Genomic DNA, 19,533 nt, shown 5'->3' on the forward strand with positions numbered 1-19,533 from the left:
CTGCCCCACAGACATGTCATTTTTACTGTACAATATACACCGTAAATTCCTACCCCTTGCTCCACCCCTTGTCGTCAAAATAGGGCAGTTGTGGGTTTTCTCCCATTTTGCCCATCAAAAGTTCTAATTTTTTAAATGTGGGGATACCAGACCTGCAGAATGTGACCTGGATGCAGGCGCATCAAACACCCTTGCTCCTTTTAGAGTAAATTACAATTCTTCATTGACCCTTAAAGTGATATTTGTAACAATCTATGTCTTAGGATGTAGTTTAAATGTAAATGTACTCGAATTATGACATTTTAGTTTGTGACTTACTGAATATTGCAGTGCAAATCCAGAGTTACAGAACAGCTGAGGAATATTTACCATCATCTGTATTTAATATCCCAGCATATAGGAAACCTTAAAGAAGCTGCCAAGTGGATGGATGAAGCTCAGTCTCTGGACACCGCAGACCGATTTATTAACTCCAAATGTGCAAAATACATGCTGCGAGCCAATATGATTCAGGAGGCTGAAGAGATGTGCTCCAAGTTCACAAGGGTATATACTAACCATACATGTGACTGTGTGAGCAGAGAATATAAAGCAGTCCTCTGTGTGCAGGCTCTGATAATAGAAAACCTCTTCTTTATATATACTTTTTTTTAGGAAGGAACGCCGGCCATGGAAAATTTAAATGAGATGCAGTGTATGTGGTTCCAGACTGAATGTGCCTCTGCTTACCAGCAACTGGGGAAATATGGGGAAGCATTAAAGAAATGCCATGAGATCGAAAGAGTAAGATTCTGCCAGCAAACATGATAATACAGTAACAATTATTTTCATGTTTAGAAAGCAATGCTCCACACCTTCATATCCCAGATTTTGAACAAAGCTATAAGAGTGGGGAGCATTAGACCACTCGACATGGAATGACTCAACAGTGTCCTATAATGTTCTCAATTTTCAAACGGTTATAGAGAAATACATAAAACAAAGTTTTTTGCTTTGTTTGCTAATTAGTAAGGTGTAGAAACTCCGGAAAGATGGTCCAAAATGAAATATTAATATTAGTATAACTCCTCTTATAATTGGTTATCTTAGCACAGTCGTCTTCTTCTAGTCCATATAGGCCTGTAGCTTTAGGACACAATTCTGTCCTGGGACAGGAGGGGGTTATATTACCTGCAGTGGTTCCTGTCTGCCGATCCACCGATATTGGGGTCTTTTTTTCAACCATCCTTAAAGGGGTTGTCTCGCGCCGAAACAGGTTGTTTTTTTTTTGCATAGGCCCCCGTTCGGTGCAGGACAAACCCAAGGGATGTGTTAAAATAAAAAAAAAATATTACTTACCCGAATCCCCGCTCTGCGACTTCTTCCTACTTCTTCCTTCTCCAAGATGGCTGCCGGGATCTTCACCCACGATGCACTGCGGGTCTTCTCCCATGGTGCACCGTGGGCTCTGTGCGGTCCATTGCCGATTCCAGCCTCCTGATTGGCTGGAATCGGCACACGTGACGGGGCGGAACTACGCGATGACGCGTAGAAGGGGCGGAGCCAGAACGCCGCTCGTGCCCGGACCGACCAGAAGGAGAAGACCCTTCTGCGCAAGCGCGTCTAAAAAAGCAAGAAGACCCTGAAATTAGACGGAGCCATGGGGATGGGGACGCCAGCAACAAAGCTGGTAAGTGAATAACTTCTGTATGGCTCATAATTAATGCACGATGTATATTACAAAGTGCATTAATATGGCCATACAGAAGTGTATACCCCCACTTGCTTTCGAGAGACAACCCCTTTAATGGCTGCAGCAATTTTCAAATTACCTAATGCACACTATGCACTGTTCTCTGATTGGCCATTGCTGATCATATGATCAACTCTGGCCAATCAGGCAGCAGGTATAGTGCATTAGTAGTCTAACATTACGAGTGCTCTGTGGGGGATTAGACAGTCTGAAGATTGTGTTGGCCATCTTGGAATGTCGAAATCGGGACCCGGAACTGGCCGATTTCATTGATCGCAGAGAATTACAACTGCAGATAATGTATCTCCTCTCTTCTCCATTATCAGGATAGAATTTTATCCCAAAAGCAGAGGGTCACCTTTATCAAATTTTGCTGTATAGTTGTCTTTCTAGTCCCCTGTACAAAAGACGTTGGTGATGCAAAATTTGGGTGAATCTATTTTAAAAGTATTGATTGATTGTATTTATTAAATGTTCATTTTTTTTAGCATTTTTTTGAAATCACTGATGACCAATTTGACTTCCACACGTATTGTATGAGGAAAATGACATTGCGTGCCTACGTGGACCTTCTACGACTGGAAGATGTATTGCGACAGCATTCGTTTTATTTTAAAGCAGCACAGACTGCCATAGGAATCTACCTAAAGCTTCATGAAAACCCCCTAATGAATGAGAGCAAAGAACAGGAAGTCAATTCAGGTATGTGCAGGGACATGTTATTCTAACGCATTGACTGACAAAATCATTAAAATCAGTTTCTTTTTAAAATTAAATACCTGCAAAAGTGGTTCCCCATCCTTTAGTATTTAAATGTTCTCCTCAGTCAGCTCTTGTGTAGGAAATGCTGGCTGCCCTTGAATGGCACAGAGATGGGTAGAGATGGCCGCGGTGGAATGCAGGTGGCGAAGCCGCTCTAAAATCAGCTGCGAAAGGCTGTGGGTTTTGAATCTGCATTTCTCCCTCGAAATCTCACGGTATTTCCGTGCAGTAGTTCTGCAAGATTTTCACAGGATTTCGGTCCCGTGTGACCCCAGCCTTATGGGATGTAAATATGCATAATAATGATAATGTATCAATTTATATGCAAAAAAGTGCAGTCACATAATACAGTAGAACAATATTATAGACCTACACAGTAATAAAATAAACCTTACTTTATTTTAAACAGAACCTGTCTTTAGGTTCAAGCTGCCTGAAACACAGACAGCATGAACATAGGACAGACTAGAACATCACGCAATGTTTACTATACTCGGAAATGCTGTAGCGTTTCAGATAATCTAAAAATATTTTAATAGAATGTATGTGTGTATGTGCCATAACTCATGAACGCCTGGAGCAATTTCAACCAAACTTGGTACATACCGTATATAACTCATCCCATGGGGACAAATTTTTGGAGGGGATAATTCAGCCCCACAACCTCTGGGGTAAAGGGGGGGGAATGCCGGAATGGCACTTGAGCAGATGGTTTTTATTTCAGTCTTATCTAACACACAGACAAACTCCTCCTCATCATACACTAATCTATTATGCAGACGACCTCCTCCTCAAATACTAATATATTACACAGACCTCCTGCTCCTCAGATAATAATATCTTACACAGACAACCTCCTCCTCTGCTCCAACTACCACACAGCTTCCCACCAGCACTAAGCCACTATGTACCACACAGAAATGAGCCCAGCACCCACTCTTATTAAAGCTGGCCAAAAGGAAATCTGTGCTGCCCATAGAAACCAATCGCAGGGCAGCTTTCATTTTACCTCCGCAATATAACAAGTGAAAGCTGAGCTGTGATTGGTTGCTATTGGCAACAAAGATTGCAGGGGAAGTTGATGAGTTTTTGATTTTTAATTACGCCAGTATTACACAGACCTCCTGCTCCTCAAATACTAATATTACACAGACGACCTCCTTTTCATATACCAATATATTACACAGACGACCTCCTCATGCAGTAAGATATTACACAGACGACCTCCTCCTCCTCATATAGTAATAGGTTACACAGATGACCACTTCCTCCTTATATGCTAATATATTAAGTCAGTACACACATATATATACACACAAACACGTACATATTTAAATTCTTTTCGTGCCAAAAAATAACACGCATGGGCAACGCCGGGTAATCAGTTCTTCGTACTATAAAAATCTGCTTGGAATGGGACTAGAAATCAAGGAGACAGTCACAGGTTTCTTTTAACCCCTTAAGGACATGGCCTATTTTGGACTTAAGGACGCAACGATTTTTGGCAGATTTTCATCTCCATTTTTTAAAAGCCATAACTTTTTTTTATTTTTCTGTCAACACGGCTTTATAAGGGCTTGTTTTTTGCGTGGCAAACTGTAGGTTTTTTTTATCGGTGCCATTTTTGGGTACATAGACTACATTGTAAAACTTCTATTATTTTTTTTATGATAACAGGGAGAACAAAATGCATCAATTCTGCCATAGATTTTTTGGGGTACTTTTTACAGCGTTAATCATTAAGCATAAATGAGACAATATATTTTTTCTGCGGGTCGGTACAATTACATCGATACCAAAATTCTTCTATTTTTTTTAGGTTTTTCCACTTTAGTGCAATAAAAACCCTTTTTTTAAAAATCTTTTTTTTTTTTCTAAATCGCTGCATTCAAAGTCCTGTAACTGTTTTATTTTTCTATGTACGCAGCTCTGTGAGGGCTTATTTTTTGCGAGACTAGCTGTAGTTTTAATTGGTGCCATTTTGGGGTACATAGGTTGTTTTTTTTTAATCACTTTTTTTTATTGCGTTTTTTGGGAGGCAAAATGCTAAAAATTAGCATTTTGCCTCAGTTTTTTAGGTTTTTTTTACGCTTTTTGCCGTGCAGAATAAAATCAAGTGCAACTCATTGTACACATTGTTACGGTCTCGACTATACCAAATATGTGGGATTTTAAATTTTTTTTTTAACTTCTTTTTTATGCTTATATGAGAAAAAGCACCTAAAAAGGGGTTTTTTTTACATTTTTTTTTTTTTTGCGGTTTTCTTTTTTGTACATTTTTTTTTTGTTTTTACACAATTTGTGTCCCTCTAGGGGACTAACAGCACAGCACTGATCATCGCTATGATAAAGCATTGCAGAACTTCTGTCCTGCAATGCCTTATCGCTTATTATAGCGATCACAGGCACTGGCAATACAGGACGTCGGTGTCTGGCGTCATGTTGCCATGGCAACCAGCCGGGCTCTCTGCGATTATATCGCAAGAGCCCGGCAACTTCACAGAGGGAGCGTGTTCCTTCTGTGAACCCTTCCAATGCCGCAATCTACATAGATCATGGCAGGGAAGGTGTGAACAGCGGGGAGCACATCTCCGATGCACCCCTGCTGTTGCAGCGGGAGGCTGGCTATCCCTGACAGCCAGCTCCCGCTGCCAGATAGCACAAGATTGCTTGTGATCTCGTGCTATCCCCAGGACGTAAGTTCGGGAAGTACCCCACTGCCAGGACGTAAACTTGAGCCCTGGAGCGGGAAGAGGTTAAAGTGAATCCTACTATTTTACTAAGAATATAATTTTTAGGTCCAAAATTCTGTGCTAATTAATTTTTTGAGTATCTTTTACAGTGATTTGATTTCCATTTGTGATACTAAATTCCAAATCCTCGCATACACGCTGGCTGCCTGCAGTCATCACTAGGGGGCGCTTAGGATCTTATTTTAATGAGTCAGTATCTGTGTTTAAAGTAACCTCCTAAATAGCAGCTGCCATGGATGGGATCTGGAGTGACGCATCTGAAGAACAGGGCTTGTTTTGCTATAAAGATACATTAAGAAATGAATTATCACTGAATTTTTAATCTGTTTAAATTAAAGAAACATTTGGTACTTGAAGAGGTTGTCTGCTTACCGGACAACATTGCCTCTAAAGCTCCAACTGTGGTAAAACAAAGAGAGTAGTACTTACCCCTCCTCTGCCATGGGGATGCAGCGCTGTAGCCTCGCCGTCCTCCCGGTGTTTGTTGTAGGAGATGATGTCACCGGAAGTCATCTGACCGCTGCAGTCTCTGATTGGCGGAACTACAGCGCTGGGTAACTGCAGTAGTGAAGGCGTAAGTACTGCTCTATTTATTATTTATATTAAAGGCAATGAATAAAGAAAATACAGAACAATCACAAGAGACTGTGACAAGGCTGGTGATAAATACGGCCAAGTAAATAACAAAGAGGAATATCAGCAACCAAAGTACTGGGCCAAACTGACTCGCGTGGTCCATACCATGATACATTGGTCACCTTTAAGTGGGACACAACAACAGATAGCGGCACAGTCTACAACAGTATAAACACACAAAGACTAAACTGCCAAAAAAAGGGTGTGGGAGGGGGATTGCTGACAGCACCAGGCCTAAAGGCTCAACTCCTGATGCGTCAGTTGCCAGTCTCTGAAGTTGCTAACCAAGTGGATCACACTTTTTTTCACATTTAATTATCAATAAAATAGCCTTTTGCGGGACCCATGCAATGATTCATCCAGAATACCAAGCGGGCACACCTGAGGAGACAACACATGGGGGAACTTCAGGTACACATGTATAACGTGAATAATCTCAGCCCAGAACTCCTGTACCTCATCACTATTCCACAATGTTTGTATACATGTCCCTGTGGAGACACCACTGCGGATATAGGCATCTCGATCCAACAGGCGGGAAATAGACTCTGTGCAGATATTATATTAGATAAGCATGTCCCTCATAGTGACTACAGAAGCCAGGAAGGAGTCAGTAAGATAAGGCCTATTTAGACACAACGATTATCGCTCAAAATTCACTCAAAAGCCATCTTGTGAGCAATAATTGTTGTGTGTAACTGCACTGACATCCTGTAGTTTTCGTTAAGCCGTCGCTCATCGTTGTTTTTCGGCGTGCTGTAAGAAAACGATGAGCCTTATCAGGGATTCACAGCGGGATACAGCTGATACTATTTTTTCAGCTGGATCCTCCTTCATGAACACAAGCTGGGTATGAAGAACAGAGCGCTCCAGCTGTGTTCTTCATACCTCGCTTATAGCAGAGAAAAAACAGCGCAAGGTTATCGTTAAAAATAATCGTTGTGTCTAAATGGGCCTTTACTCTTATTCGTCATCCTGCAAATTTGGGAGATCAGACCTCCCTTTATTGAGAGCTTTGTCAGAGGGCTTGGACACTCCAGAGTATAGCAAATTATAGATACGAGATAAAGATTTGGCAGTGCCCTCCATTCTAAGGGGCTCCACCAACCTAGTAGGTTCCGGTGGCCACGGGGAAGACTCAGATTGCACACTGACCGCAAGGCAGAGCTGCAGAAATTGAAGAAAGGCAATGTTAGGTATACTGTAAGAAGAAAGTGTTTTTCTGGACCAGGAAAACCGTGCAGAACCTCTAATCAATATATGTTGGTAAGTTTTCCATTTTGCTGCCTCTTGTTCATTAAAAAAATGCCAAGATAAAGTGGCCAACCCTTTAACGGCGGACTCATGTAGACCGTTTACAGCTGTGTGTCTTGAAGCTCTGTTGAAATATCTTCTTTGGGTCAATAATAGTGATGATAACATCCATTGATACTGTTTTGTGTTTAGAAAATCTCTCTGCAAAAGAGCTTAAAAAAGTGCTAAGTAAACAACGGAGAGCTCAGAAGAAAGCCAAACTGGAAGAAGAGAGGAAACACGCAGAGAGAGAGCGTCAGCAAAAAAATCAGAAGAAGAAGAGGGATGAAGAGGAGGAAGAGACCAGTGGACCGAAAGAGGAGCTAGTTCCTGACAAACTGGAAAGGGTAGGGTAGCTTTTGATGCTACATTTAATCACATAGTTCTTCTGAAGTCATTTGGGTATATAAACTGTACTATATATAATTGGAATAATATGGAAGCTATAGGATCAGGCAGGTATGAATTGTTACATGTCTTTCTGACATAAGAAGATCTATTACTGTTGCTCACTGATGCTACCAGTACTTGGACTTTCTGCTGTGTCATCTAACGTTATCTTTATCTTGGTGTTTTAATCCCTCCAAAATCACCACATAATGATCTGGTCTTGGTCAATATGAATAAAAAAATAAACAGTTTAAATGGTTATTAACTTTTCAAACAAATTGTGCTTATGTGATTGCCAAGCAATTTGAGCAGAAAATTCCCTATAAAGTGCTGACCATGAGGGGTCTCCCTTTCTTCTAATTTACTGTTCACTGCCTGCTGTCAAGTGAAGTTACTCTCTAGTAACAGAGACAGCAAGACAGATAACAGGAAGTGGAGTAGGGGGATGCTTTCCATAGAAGTCTATGGAGAGGGAGGAGAGGGACAGAAGCAGAGACTGTTATAGACATGGCTACAACTGGTAAGTGATTTCCAGCTACTGAAATCATATAGATAGATAATATTTTGCTTAGTACTTCTCTAGTGTTCTCCATGCTTATGCAGTTTGTGTAAAAGACAGGGAGCAGAATCTGCGTATTTCTCTGTGCACAGTGTATAGAACACAGCATAACGGCTAGTAAACTCCCACCAGCTCAGGGACAACTGAAAACTAGACATACAGACTGCAGAGAGAAAAACTGCTGAAAAATGCAGGATACAAGTCATGTAATGGCCATGCATAATGTACACCCTTACGTACACATACTGCAGCTTCTTTTGAAGATTTACCTGAAAAATTACAGTAGGTACTTTACTATATATATTTTCTGCAGATGCTATTATAGGGATCTCACTTTTAGTAACATTTTAGAGTTTCTTTGTTTATGACTCGTCATTCATTGGGTTGCAATATGCAGTAACTGAAAGCCAAGCTGCCCACTCTGAGCTTTCCTTTGATGAAGAGGAATTGGTGAGATATTGAACTGTCTGTGCTTAGAAGAGATGAACACCTTCTGAGATGTCAGGGTATATAGGTTTATAGTATATGATTTACAGTAAGGTATATAAACACATTGCTATTGAGCCTTACCATTGGGGTAACAAAAATGAGATCCTATTCCACCCAGGAAAAAGTCAAATTGTTAATTTTGTGTACGTCTGTTATTGGTCCTTCATATTGGGATACATGGCATAAACGGAGAACATAGCTGTCATAGTTGTACTTTAAGAGAAAAGTTATCTGGAAACTTAATGAATATTCTTGTTTTTTAAAACAGGCTGAAAACCCGCTAGAAGAGGCGATCAAGTTCCTTACACCTCTGAAAACACTCGCATCTAACAATATACAAACACATTTATTGGCATTTGAAATCTATTTTAAAAAAGGTAACAGTACGACTAACGATATCTTATATAATTACATAGTTTACACGGTGAGATGTTTGATAACTGTGTTCACACTAGCATCATGGCTTCCATTTATAGCAGCAGGCACAATGCATTGACAGACCTTATTTACTTTTATGGGGTCCATCAACAACAAAAATACCACTACAGACTCCACTATTGTTAATGTCAAGTATACCCAAGGTTTTAGGGAACGCTCTGACAGATTTTGTCACAACCTTTAAGGGGATGTCTCATCAGAGATAACTCTTTTCAGAATATAGCATCCAGAGCGAGCAGCACCTCTGGCAAACAGGAAATTTTTCCAGGCGATGCCATTTTCACTGCAGTGGCTGCAGCAAGCGAAATGCAGTATTACATGAAAACCATTCTAAGGATGACTTAATGTCAATGGCAAAACTAAAGGCCCATCTATCGCACAAAATTCGTTCTAACGACCGAAAACGAGCGATAATCATTACATGTAAACATGGGTATCGGGCACTTTTCGTTTGAACGATGATTTTAAGGTGAACATAAAATCCATTGTTCAGCTACTGAGAGGTAAAGCAAACACATTTATCTCTCAGTAGACCGCACGCTGTTATTTCCACAAGAGTCGGCAGATAACATTGTAATCTGCCATCAGCAGCAAGCAGAACAGTGCAGCTGTGTGCACAGCTAAGTTTGTGATTAATCACCTGCTGGGTTCGGGAAACAGCAACTGGAGGCCCTTTTACATGCAAATGAAGTGTTAACGGCCATTTACACTTTATGCAAATAGATCGCAAAATCTTTCAGTCGTTTGAAAGATTTTTGTGTGTAAATGGGTCCTTACAGAGCAGCTCTCTGTTCCAGCTCATCGAGGGGGGTCCTTAATAAAGAAATCTTCTTTGTGATGTTCATATGCTCTAGTCAGGCATGCGGGCATTGGTTGTGCTCCTGACACCACCCCTTTAATCCATTGTGTGCTGTCATTTCAAACATGTAACTATTTGTACTGTAATTCTATTTTTTTGTGTGTGTTTATAACACTTTCAATTTTTGTCATAGGAAAATTCCTCTTGATGTTGCAATCTGTCAAAAGAGCATTTTCTATTGATCGTAATAACCCATGGTTGCATGAGTGTTTAATACGCTTCTCAAAATCAGGTATGCGCGTTACATACTAGCTTCCATTATATTGTTAGTTTCTGAATCCATCATTAAGAGTTTTTACTTTGACAATACTAACTGTTTTCATCCCTCTAGTTTCAGATCACAGTAATTTACCTGACTTAGTGATTAAAGTACTTTTACATGAAATGAAAAGTATCTTTACCAACAAGAATCTGGAAAGCTTCAATGAAGAGTTTCTGAAAAACAATCCTACCTCCATTCAGCATTTACTTTCAGGTACAGTTTACAGCTTATGCATTTATTTGGTTGCTTGCAAAAAATATGTTGGTCTCTAAAAAAAAAAAAAGAATACAAGTGTATTTTGTAACTAGTTACCCATCTATGATGTCCACGTGCCATAATAGGCCTGTGAATGGGGTGTCCTAATAGGACGAGCACTGCAACTTGAATAATTCCATCAACTGCATACGGGGTAAAATATTCTTGCTTTTAGGTTGTTTGTGCTTTTTGGACTAAAGCCAGGAAGAGATAGGAGCACTTTCCTTTACCCTGTCCAATGCCATGCTCTGGTTTTCTACTACTAGCCATGTCTCTGCGTTCATTACCTTGGCTGCATCTCCTAGCACAGCCGTTGCTGAAGCGAAGCTGAGCACCACTTGATAGTCTAAGAATACAAGAGTTCATGCACACAGCAAAGTCATTGTGTATCGCCATATGGTGCGACAAGTGCTATACCTGATAATGCACTACTACTGGTGACTGTTGTCTGATGTCAGCGCCTATAGAAGTCTATTAAATAGACAACGCTTGCTTAAGGGAACCTTCCACACTGAAAATGAAGTCTGATCTATGGAGGAGTATGTTCTAAAGCAAAGAAGTTGAGCAGATGGATATATAGTCTTGTAGGAAAAGATTCACTATGACTTGTTATTTACAGGTCTAAAGGCCCATTTAAACGGAGCGATGATCGCTCAAAGAACGCTTTAAGTGCGTAAATGACGCCTTCGCTGAACGCAGTTAATAGCCCGAGGCTATTATCTGCGCTCAGATCTTTTGTTCTCCAATGGGAAACAATGCTATCGGCACTCCCCGTAAAGAACTACTGGTAAGGCTGAATGACGATTTTTAGGTTGGACTGAATTTAACAATCAGCTAGCAGTGCACAAAAAGTGCATGATGGCCGCGCCTTTAGATGCAATGATGATCGCTCAAACGATCGCTTTTTAGGTTTTTCTTTTTTTTTTTTGAGCGATCATCGCTCCGTGTAAATGGGCCTTAAATCCCTCCTCATTCTGTACGTAGGAATCCAGTGGGTGGTCCTCTCAGTGTCTGACAGCTACCTCTAAGCACACTAATACAGAGAAGACAATCATTATGCAGGACCACCTACTGGACTCTTAAGCCCAGAATGAGCAGGGATTTAGACCACCAACAAGTTATATTGAATCTTTTCTTACAAAATTATATATCTATCTGCTCAACTCCTCCCCTCTAACCTACTCCCTGCAGATCAACATGAAAGGTTTCCTTTAAATACACTTTCGTTTAAATTAATATTTAATGTACTTTTAATTAAAATCTTGGTTCATACAGTTTTTTATAGAAAATTACTTTTCATTATTAATATTATTGTTACATATAAAAGTGAAATATGTGACACAACATTTGGTAAGAGGAGTACAATGTGATAAAAGTATGCAAAAAAGTACCAGAATGGTTGAGTAGTTGGTAGTCTCCACCTTAATAACCCTTAAAATGTCAGCACACCTTGAAAACAGTTGGGTAAACTATTATTTGTTCAACAGGTTTCCCACGGCATCTGTGTTTAAGGAGTTAAGCCGTAGCAAGACGGCTCTGAAAATGGCTTATCTCCCAAGAAGCAAAAAGATCAGTCATTAAAATTCAATGTCTCCGATCCTACTTTTTCCTGATATTTGTTGGGGGAAAGTTGATTTGCCCACATACATATTAGAGAGTCATCCAACTCTGTTGTTGTTGAGGGTTTGAATTACTGAACTTTAATGTGTATGGGGGCATTACTGTAACAGAAAAAGGACGGATAGAGAGATGAGTAGGAATAGAAAAATAAAGGGGAAAAGAAAGAATGAGGAGGGGGAAAAAAGGGAGAAGACAAAAGGAGGAGTATTTCTGGAAGGTAAAACTATGATCAGTCTGTGGGCCGATGAGTCTTTGTTGCTGAAATGCGGTAAAAAGGTTTTGGGTGAATAAATTATATTAACCCTTTGCAATCCAATTTTGGATTCAGGGTTTTCTAGGGGGCTTTCTCTTTCTGCCATTATACAATGGTGCCATCTGCTGGCTAGAGCCAGTACTGCGGTATGGGACATGCTGGAGAGGCCCCCGACAGCAGAGCAGCCAGTAATATAAAGTATGAATACCCTGCCGGATGTCTTCTGACATCAGAGCTCTATAGCCTTCAATCAGAATGTCTTCAGACATCAGACAGTGGATTGGAAAGGATTAATGTATTGTTACAGAGGAGACACGTAAACCTACTCGCCCCAGATATGACAAAAATGTGGAGATTCTAGAATCGCTACAACACTTGAGGGGACTTCCACTTGTTCAGTATTATGTTTCATTTTTTTTCCACAGGTGCAAAAATGATGTACTATTTGGACAAGTCAAGACAAGAGAAGGCGATTGCCATAGCTACAAGACTTGATGATACCTTAATTGATAAAAATGTGCAGGTAATCCTGAATTAGAGCCACTGTATTTATGATCTAAGACTAGTTTTATTTTCCTTAAACCCATAACAATCACCAAATGTAAATGTACAGCAGGCGGTTACAGGTGCTCGATGAAGCCTGCTCCATACCCAGCAGATGCTAGCTGTTTGTGACAGCTGACTCCTGCTTGCAATGATTGTGACGGTAGCTTGCGGTTGGCCGTCGCTGTATTCCCCTTTTTCTGCGCACGCCACGATTGCAGGGTGTCGATGGGTTGACATCGCAGCCAAGAGCCTAGTGAAGGCTCTCAAGTCTGCCAGGCATTGCAGTCTATTAGTTACCGCCCTTGACAGGGCTTGATAGACTGTCATTGTAATGCACAATACACTGCTGTAAAGAATAACTGAAGTATGTTGTAGGAGCGATCAAGTGATTGCATGCTCAAGGTCCCTATGGAGCCTTAAAAAAAACACATTAAAATCAATTTGTTGTGAGAAAAAATCTGTGCCACAGTTGTTTTTTGGGCACCCTGTCTGATATATATATATATATAGTTTTTTTTATTTTTATAAGTAATAATACATTTAAAAATTATTTGTATAAATATGTGCACCCCAAAATTTTGGTGCAATTTTTGGTGCAAACTAAGCCAACTAATAAGTGGTCTAAACTTAGAATAGACCGGCTTAAAATTCGATAGATTTAGTATTCTGCGATTAATTTGGCACAGTGTAAGACTATGTAGTCTACCTTTGCACTGTCTAACTTTTAGACAGTATTAGTAAATAAGCCCCACTGTTTATCCCATCATCTAGGATTGGGATATTTTCCGCCACATGTCAGCAGGACAGGACCCAAGCTTATTATGCACTCTGCATTCGTGACCGGTTAGATAAGATGTTTCCAGAGTGTTGGATAGACAAACATGGGCCAGCTCACTCATCAGATATTACTCTACCTGACTTTTTCCTTTGGGGCTATCTTAACGATAAAGTGTATGTGCATCCCATTTCAACAAATTGAAGCCTGCCTATGTATAAGGATACTGAGAGAGAAATCACTTGCAACAAATTGCTCCGTGGAACAAAGTGACTAGTAAGCCCCTTCCCACTTAGTATAAACAGGCAGTCGTTCATCTGTGAATAACTGCCTGTTTACAGTGAGTGCAGGCCGGCTGCCAGAAGAGATCTCCTTGGTCCGCCTCCATTCACTGAGCGACTCTCGCGCCTGTGTAAAAGCACAGGAGCGATAGTCTTTGGTACGGCTGTCAGACCATTAAGCTTTAGCGTCCGACAGTCTTCCCATCTAAAAGTAGCCATATACAAATAGCTAAACAATTGTACAAAAGTAGCAACAATTAAAATGCTCAAATAGGGCCATTTCTGAAAGCAAAATGGAACTGTGCCCTATAATACACTTTAAATCATCCTAATGAATGCATTTGTATATGGTTATGGTGTTTGCAGTGTTTATTATCTTCTTTTATGGTTCTCTCTCTTGCACAGAGCCTAACAAGAGTCTTGGAAGGACTTCTTGATGGAAGCTTTGGAAGCTGTAATACTCGGTATGAGGAGTACCGGGCAGCCTGCCATAAACTTTTCCCACTTACCCCTGCCTTTATGCTTTCTGCAAATGAAGAAGACTGTAATACCATGCAGATAAACCATACAGCTCTTAATCACGATGTGCTCTGCAATGAAATGTAGCACAATGACAAGACTTCAGGAAACAAATGTTCAGGGTTCACATGCATTGTAATGCATGGCACATAAGAATGTGGTTCGCTTTTTGACCATGGCCTTTCATCCCTTCTCTCTGAGCCTCCCAAAGAAAGGCCATTTTATTTCATAGATCAGTATATCTCACGTGTACAATTGTACAGTTTTCAGCCTTTTATTTGGATTATGGAATTGTTATTTCGCTTCTTCTGCAATATGAACATTACAGGGCAGAATGCTTTCCTAGAATGTCGCAACTCTAGACTAATACTGACAATATTTTGTGTCATATGTAGCAATTCTAGTTGAGAAAAGAAATACTTTTAGCTTGAAGGTTTTTACATTTGGGGGGTTATTTTAAAAGCAGTTGTAATTTTTCTGACTTCTCTTTTGGGTGAAGCATTGTGTGTCATTGACCTAGGCAGGCAGCGCTGCTATACTGGGCTGCTCGTTGGTATATGTGTTTGCCAACCATAGACTGTAACCACAGGTCACGTATCAGTTAAGAGGGAATAGCAACATATCATGGAAGCAATATCTAGAGTGCTTGTATTTTCCTGTAATTCAAGTGTGTTGTGAAGAGTTTGACGGCTGAATATTTAATCAGTCCACCTCATCAGCAGTCATTGGGCTTTGGCTGTTTTTTTTTCCTCCTTTGGACTCACTGTGTTAAAAATGGATTGCAAATAAGGGAGATGGAATAAATCCTCCACAGTGCCACCTACTGAAAGGCAGCATTCCTTCGAGTCAAAGTGGGACTTTTTATACAAGTCTTGCTACAATGACTGGGAATCAAAAGCAAAGCCAGACCCCATGTACATACAGCTGTTTCCGGGTTATTGCCCATCATCAGTGTACAGTAGGAGTCTGGCTTTTGCTAGTGAGAGGCCAGGGACAGGGGTCAGAAACGCTCTTTTCTCCTTAGGGAGAGCAACTATATACTATAAATAAGTGAGGAGACTCAAATGGCCACGCACGCTCCTCTGGGTAATATGCAAATAAGGGAGATGGAATAAATCCTCCACAGTGCCACCTACTGAAAGGCAGCATTCCTTCGAGTCAAAGTGGGACTTTTTATACAAGTCTTGCTACAATGACTGGGAATCAAAAGCAAAGCCAGACCCCATGTACATACAGCTGTATGGATTGAAAACATAAGAGATCTGAGCCCTCGTATGAGACAGATGGTAAAATGTTACGAGTGCATCGTCCACCTCTCCGTGAATCATAAATTCTCACCAGTCATCTTCATGCAGTATGCTGAAGTTGCTTTGAAATCAGGCTTCAACATCCATCGATAATCCTGCAAACTTGAACCCCATCCATGAACAATAGTTTTTAGGACATCTAAAAGGCTAAATTCTGTACCGATTCACTTATATATATCTTAAAAATGGTAAGAGCTCCTTTTTTCTGATACAGAGCTCCAAATACCCTGCACATAACATGTCAACTACCTGCACAACCACTAGAAGGAGGCTAATGCATTAGACTCAGTAATAAACCTGTGTGCATTGCACTACTAAACTCCCTCTTGACAAAGCATGCTATCTAAAGTCTACCCACCGTTTCAGAATAAGGGCTCATTCATATTGGTGTTACAGGTTCTTTTTACCCATTCTGTTATGGAGCAGGAAAACTGCACCCAGATGGCGAAACCAAACTGACTCCATTAACTATAATGAGGTCCATTCGGCTTCTGGCCGGGCTTTTGTAGGATGAAATAGTGCAGTGTGCTTCGTTATTCTGTCCTGTTTTCTTTACGGAAGTCAGCAACAGAGGTCTCTAGTGGAACCTCTGCCGCTGATGTGAGCCCTAAGCGGCTGTGTATGCACAGAATAGTACTATTTATGGCCATTACATGACTTGTATCTTGCAGTTTTCCTGTATGCAGGATCTATCTCTTTTCCTGAGCTGATGGGTGGAATCTACTGGCTATTCTGTCTTCTATGTGTTGCACATGTAGAAGACAGCAGATTCTGTTAACTCGCTGTAGCACACCCTCAGAAGCAGCAATAGCATGGAGGACATTGTACAGCAGTATTGAGCAGTCTAGGTGTAACTCCAACACTGGAGCAACATAAAACAGTAGAAGCTGCAGTCACATTTCTCTGCAACAGCTCCCTCCTTCTCTTCCTTCACTTTTCTATAGACCTCTATGTGAGCATGAGACAGCAGCAAACAAAGACCCCTCACTTTCTGTTATCGGTTTTGGTGTCTTTGCTGCTAGAGATGGACTTGACAACAGGCAGTGGTCAGCAAGTTAGACAGAAGTGAGACCCTGAGTGGCCAAAATGATACATAGGTTTTTCAACAGGAAAACATCATTTTAGGTAAATAAAGTGATTTGCACTTTTACTAGTTATCACATAAGCACAATTTTGGTGAAAGAGCAGTGAACACTTAAATCTATGTATACGCAGGATATTTGGAAATCTATATCTGCGAAGCAGAGCAACAACCATAACGTGTGAAGAAATTAATAAGCACAGAGTTGTAAAAACAACATAGTGTTAAAAAATATGTATTCACTTTAATGGTTAGAGAATTACATTATAAGCAACTCCCTAATTTTAAGGGGTCGTCTGGGTATTGTGCAACATTTTAAATATACACTCAAATCTGTTAAAATACAGTGTTTCCTCGAAAATAGGTCCTAACCCGATAGTAAGACCTATCAGGTTTTCGGGGGGAGGCTTGAAATGTAGGGCCTCCCCCGAAAATAGGACCTAGCTGAAGTCCCCCCCCCCCCTTCCAAAAAAAAAAATCAATACTCGCCTGGTCTGCGGCATCCCGATGGTCTCCGGCGGCGCTGCGGTAAACTGCAAAGCGAGCGCTGTGATTGGCTAATCGAGCGCCAGCAGCCAATCACAGCCGGCGCTTGATGAGCCAATCACAGGCATTCACTGAATGACAGTGTCTTATTTTTGGGCAAATACAAAACCAGTGGTACTTAACCCATTTTCTGCCCTGGCAATCCACACTGTCCTCCTCGTCTTTGTTTTGGAATGGCTACCATCTGCCACTGATTGGCTGCAGTGGTCAGATGGTGATGGAAACAGAGACTGGGAGGATCGCGAGGTTGCAGCACTGGATTGCTAGGGGTGAGGATAGGTAAGTACTACTGCCTTTAGTAGCTAAACAGATTTAGGCCTTAGTCAGACGGGCTTTTTTTCGCGCGATTTGCGCATGCGCATGCGATTTGCGCATATATAGAACCAATGGTTCGCTATGGTATCGGTCACATGTCCGCTTTTTATGCGGATATGCGATAAATTATAGGGCACGACGATTCGCAGATCGCGCCTATCTGCGTTCGGCGTTTTATGTGCGCACCAAAATCATTTACTGCAGCTAGCTGCGTTTTTTTCGCCGGCCAGTCTAAGTTTCATGTGCATTTTGATGCGCACGGCGATTTTTCTCCGGTCAGACGGGCGTTCTGCTGCGACGATTAACGCAGCTAGGTGCAGATTTTTCCCGCGATTTTTCGTCCCCGGTCACGCGATTTGCACATCCGCATCCGACATGCGATGCGCAAATCGAGCGAAAAAACGCCCGTCTGACTAAGGCCTTAAGGTGTATTTTTAAAAAGTTGTATAACCTGGACAACTCCTTTAATGTTGGATTGAAAGCTGCCCCCTTGGGAAGTAGAACCTTCTTTGATGGAGCGCTCCACTGCATATAACTGTTGTATGTGACTTTTTTCCGTGAATAGACGTTCTATTGTGTTTTAGAGATGGGGATGGGCTGCACCAAACAATCCCTGTTTAAGCTCAATTCTTGAGAATATACACTACCAAAAACTAGACCTGTTCTGCTGATTGTGTCTGCAGGTAAGAGGCCGGTACCCTTCAGCCATACAGATTTACCTACAGGATTATTGGCAAAGTGACATCATCGTTATTTTGAGAATTGCTTACAATGTAGCTGCCTAATGGTTAAAGTGGCTCCTTTGCATGTGTAAGTGATCATGACTAAATCTGCAGTCAATTGGGTGTATTGAAATATGGAATACAGACTTTTTTGTCTTGATATCCTTCCATTCGGTTTGTGTTGTTTTTTTTTACATACTTCAGATGTGTTTCTTGTCAGATACAAATACAGATCAAAGTGAAAGACTGTTGATGTTTTGCAGGTTCTATTCACATTTGTCGGGATAGGAGGGTACAATACAGACAGTAATAGGACATGGTTCTGTTTTAAAATACAGACATTAAAAATATGAATTGCATTGACAGACATGAACTCAGTATTTAGAGTACTAGTACCAGTGTTTCTGGTCGCGCAATGCGCTACTTACTAATGGAATATAGTGAAAGGGATTGGAGCCGGTCACAGGTCCTAAACCAGCAAAGCCAGACAGCAGCCATGTGCTTACAGGACCTGTGATGATGTCACCGTCATGTGATCATTCACTGAGGCTCTGAGCTCCACCCTGATCACATGACTGTGACATCACACGGCTTTTGTCCAGCTTTGCTGGTTTCAGACCTGTGATGACGTCACTGTCGTGATCGGGGGCGGAGCTCAGAGCATCGGTGACTGATCACATGACAGTGATCAGTGACATCATGACATGTCGCTCACAGACAGGTGGTCATTAGTATTTTGATTCTAAGTGAGGAAATAATATGCACATGCAGTAGGCTGGGGTGATTTGAGGCCTTAAAGTCAAAAATACTAAACCGTACTAAAATAGACTACCCTTGTATTGATGGAAATCAGAGCACACTAAGGCTGGGCTCACACAGGCGCGTTTGTATTGCGGATTCCGTGACGATCTGAGGTAAAACGCGGGCATTGAAAGGCATGTACTTTTTATTTTTCCTTCACACTCAACGAATATGAGTCGCAGATTCTGCAAGCAGAAGAAAATTCTTAGCATGCTTCTTTTGCTGTGGAATCCACATGGATGGCCTTCATTGATGTCAATGGAGACTGTCAGACTCACAGCCCACACGCAATTAAGATTGCGTATGGACTGCGAGTACCCGCATCATCAGTAAGTGACA

General features: G+C 41.1%; 1 protein-coding gene across 1 annotated transcript in view; it reads left to right on the forward strand.

Annotated features, from left to right (window-relative positions):
* Positions 1-18,561, forward strand: part of NAA16 (N-alpha-acetyltransferase 16, NatA auxiliary subunit) — a 46,632-nt gene extending 28,071 nt beyond the window's left edge. The window contains exons 12-20 of the mRNA XM_066581576.1: positions 394-546; positions 655-783; positions 2,221-2,434; positions 7,330-7,523; positions 8,883-8,991; positions 10,045-10,143; positions 10,243-10,386; positions 12,727-12,824; positions 14,309-18,561. Of these exons, the coding sequence (XP_066437673.1) occupies positions 394-546; positions 655-783; positions 2,221-2,434; positions 7,330-7,523; positions 8,883-8,991; positions 10,045-10,143; positions 10,243-10,386; positions 12,727-12,824; positions 14,309-14,509 (1,341 nt within the window). The 3' untranslated portion in view covers positions 14,510-18,561. The remainder of the gene's footprint in view (positions 1-393; positions 547-654; positions 784-2,220; positions 2,435-7,329; positions 7,524-8,882; positions 8,992-10,044; positions 10,144-10,242; positions 10,387-12,726; positions 12,825-14,308) is intronic.
* Positions 18,562-19,533: the final 972 nt, after the last annotated feature.

This window comes from Eleutherodactylus coqui, chromosome 1, assembly GCF_035609145.1.
Source record: "Eleutherodactylus coqui strain aEleCoq1 chromosome 1, aEleCoq1.hap1, whole genome shotgun sequence".
Classification (NCBI taxonomy): domain Eukaryota; kingdom Metazoa; phylum Chordata; class Amphibia; order Anura; family Eleutherodactylidae; genus Eleutherodactylus; species Eleutherodactylus coqui.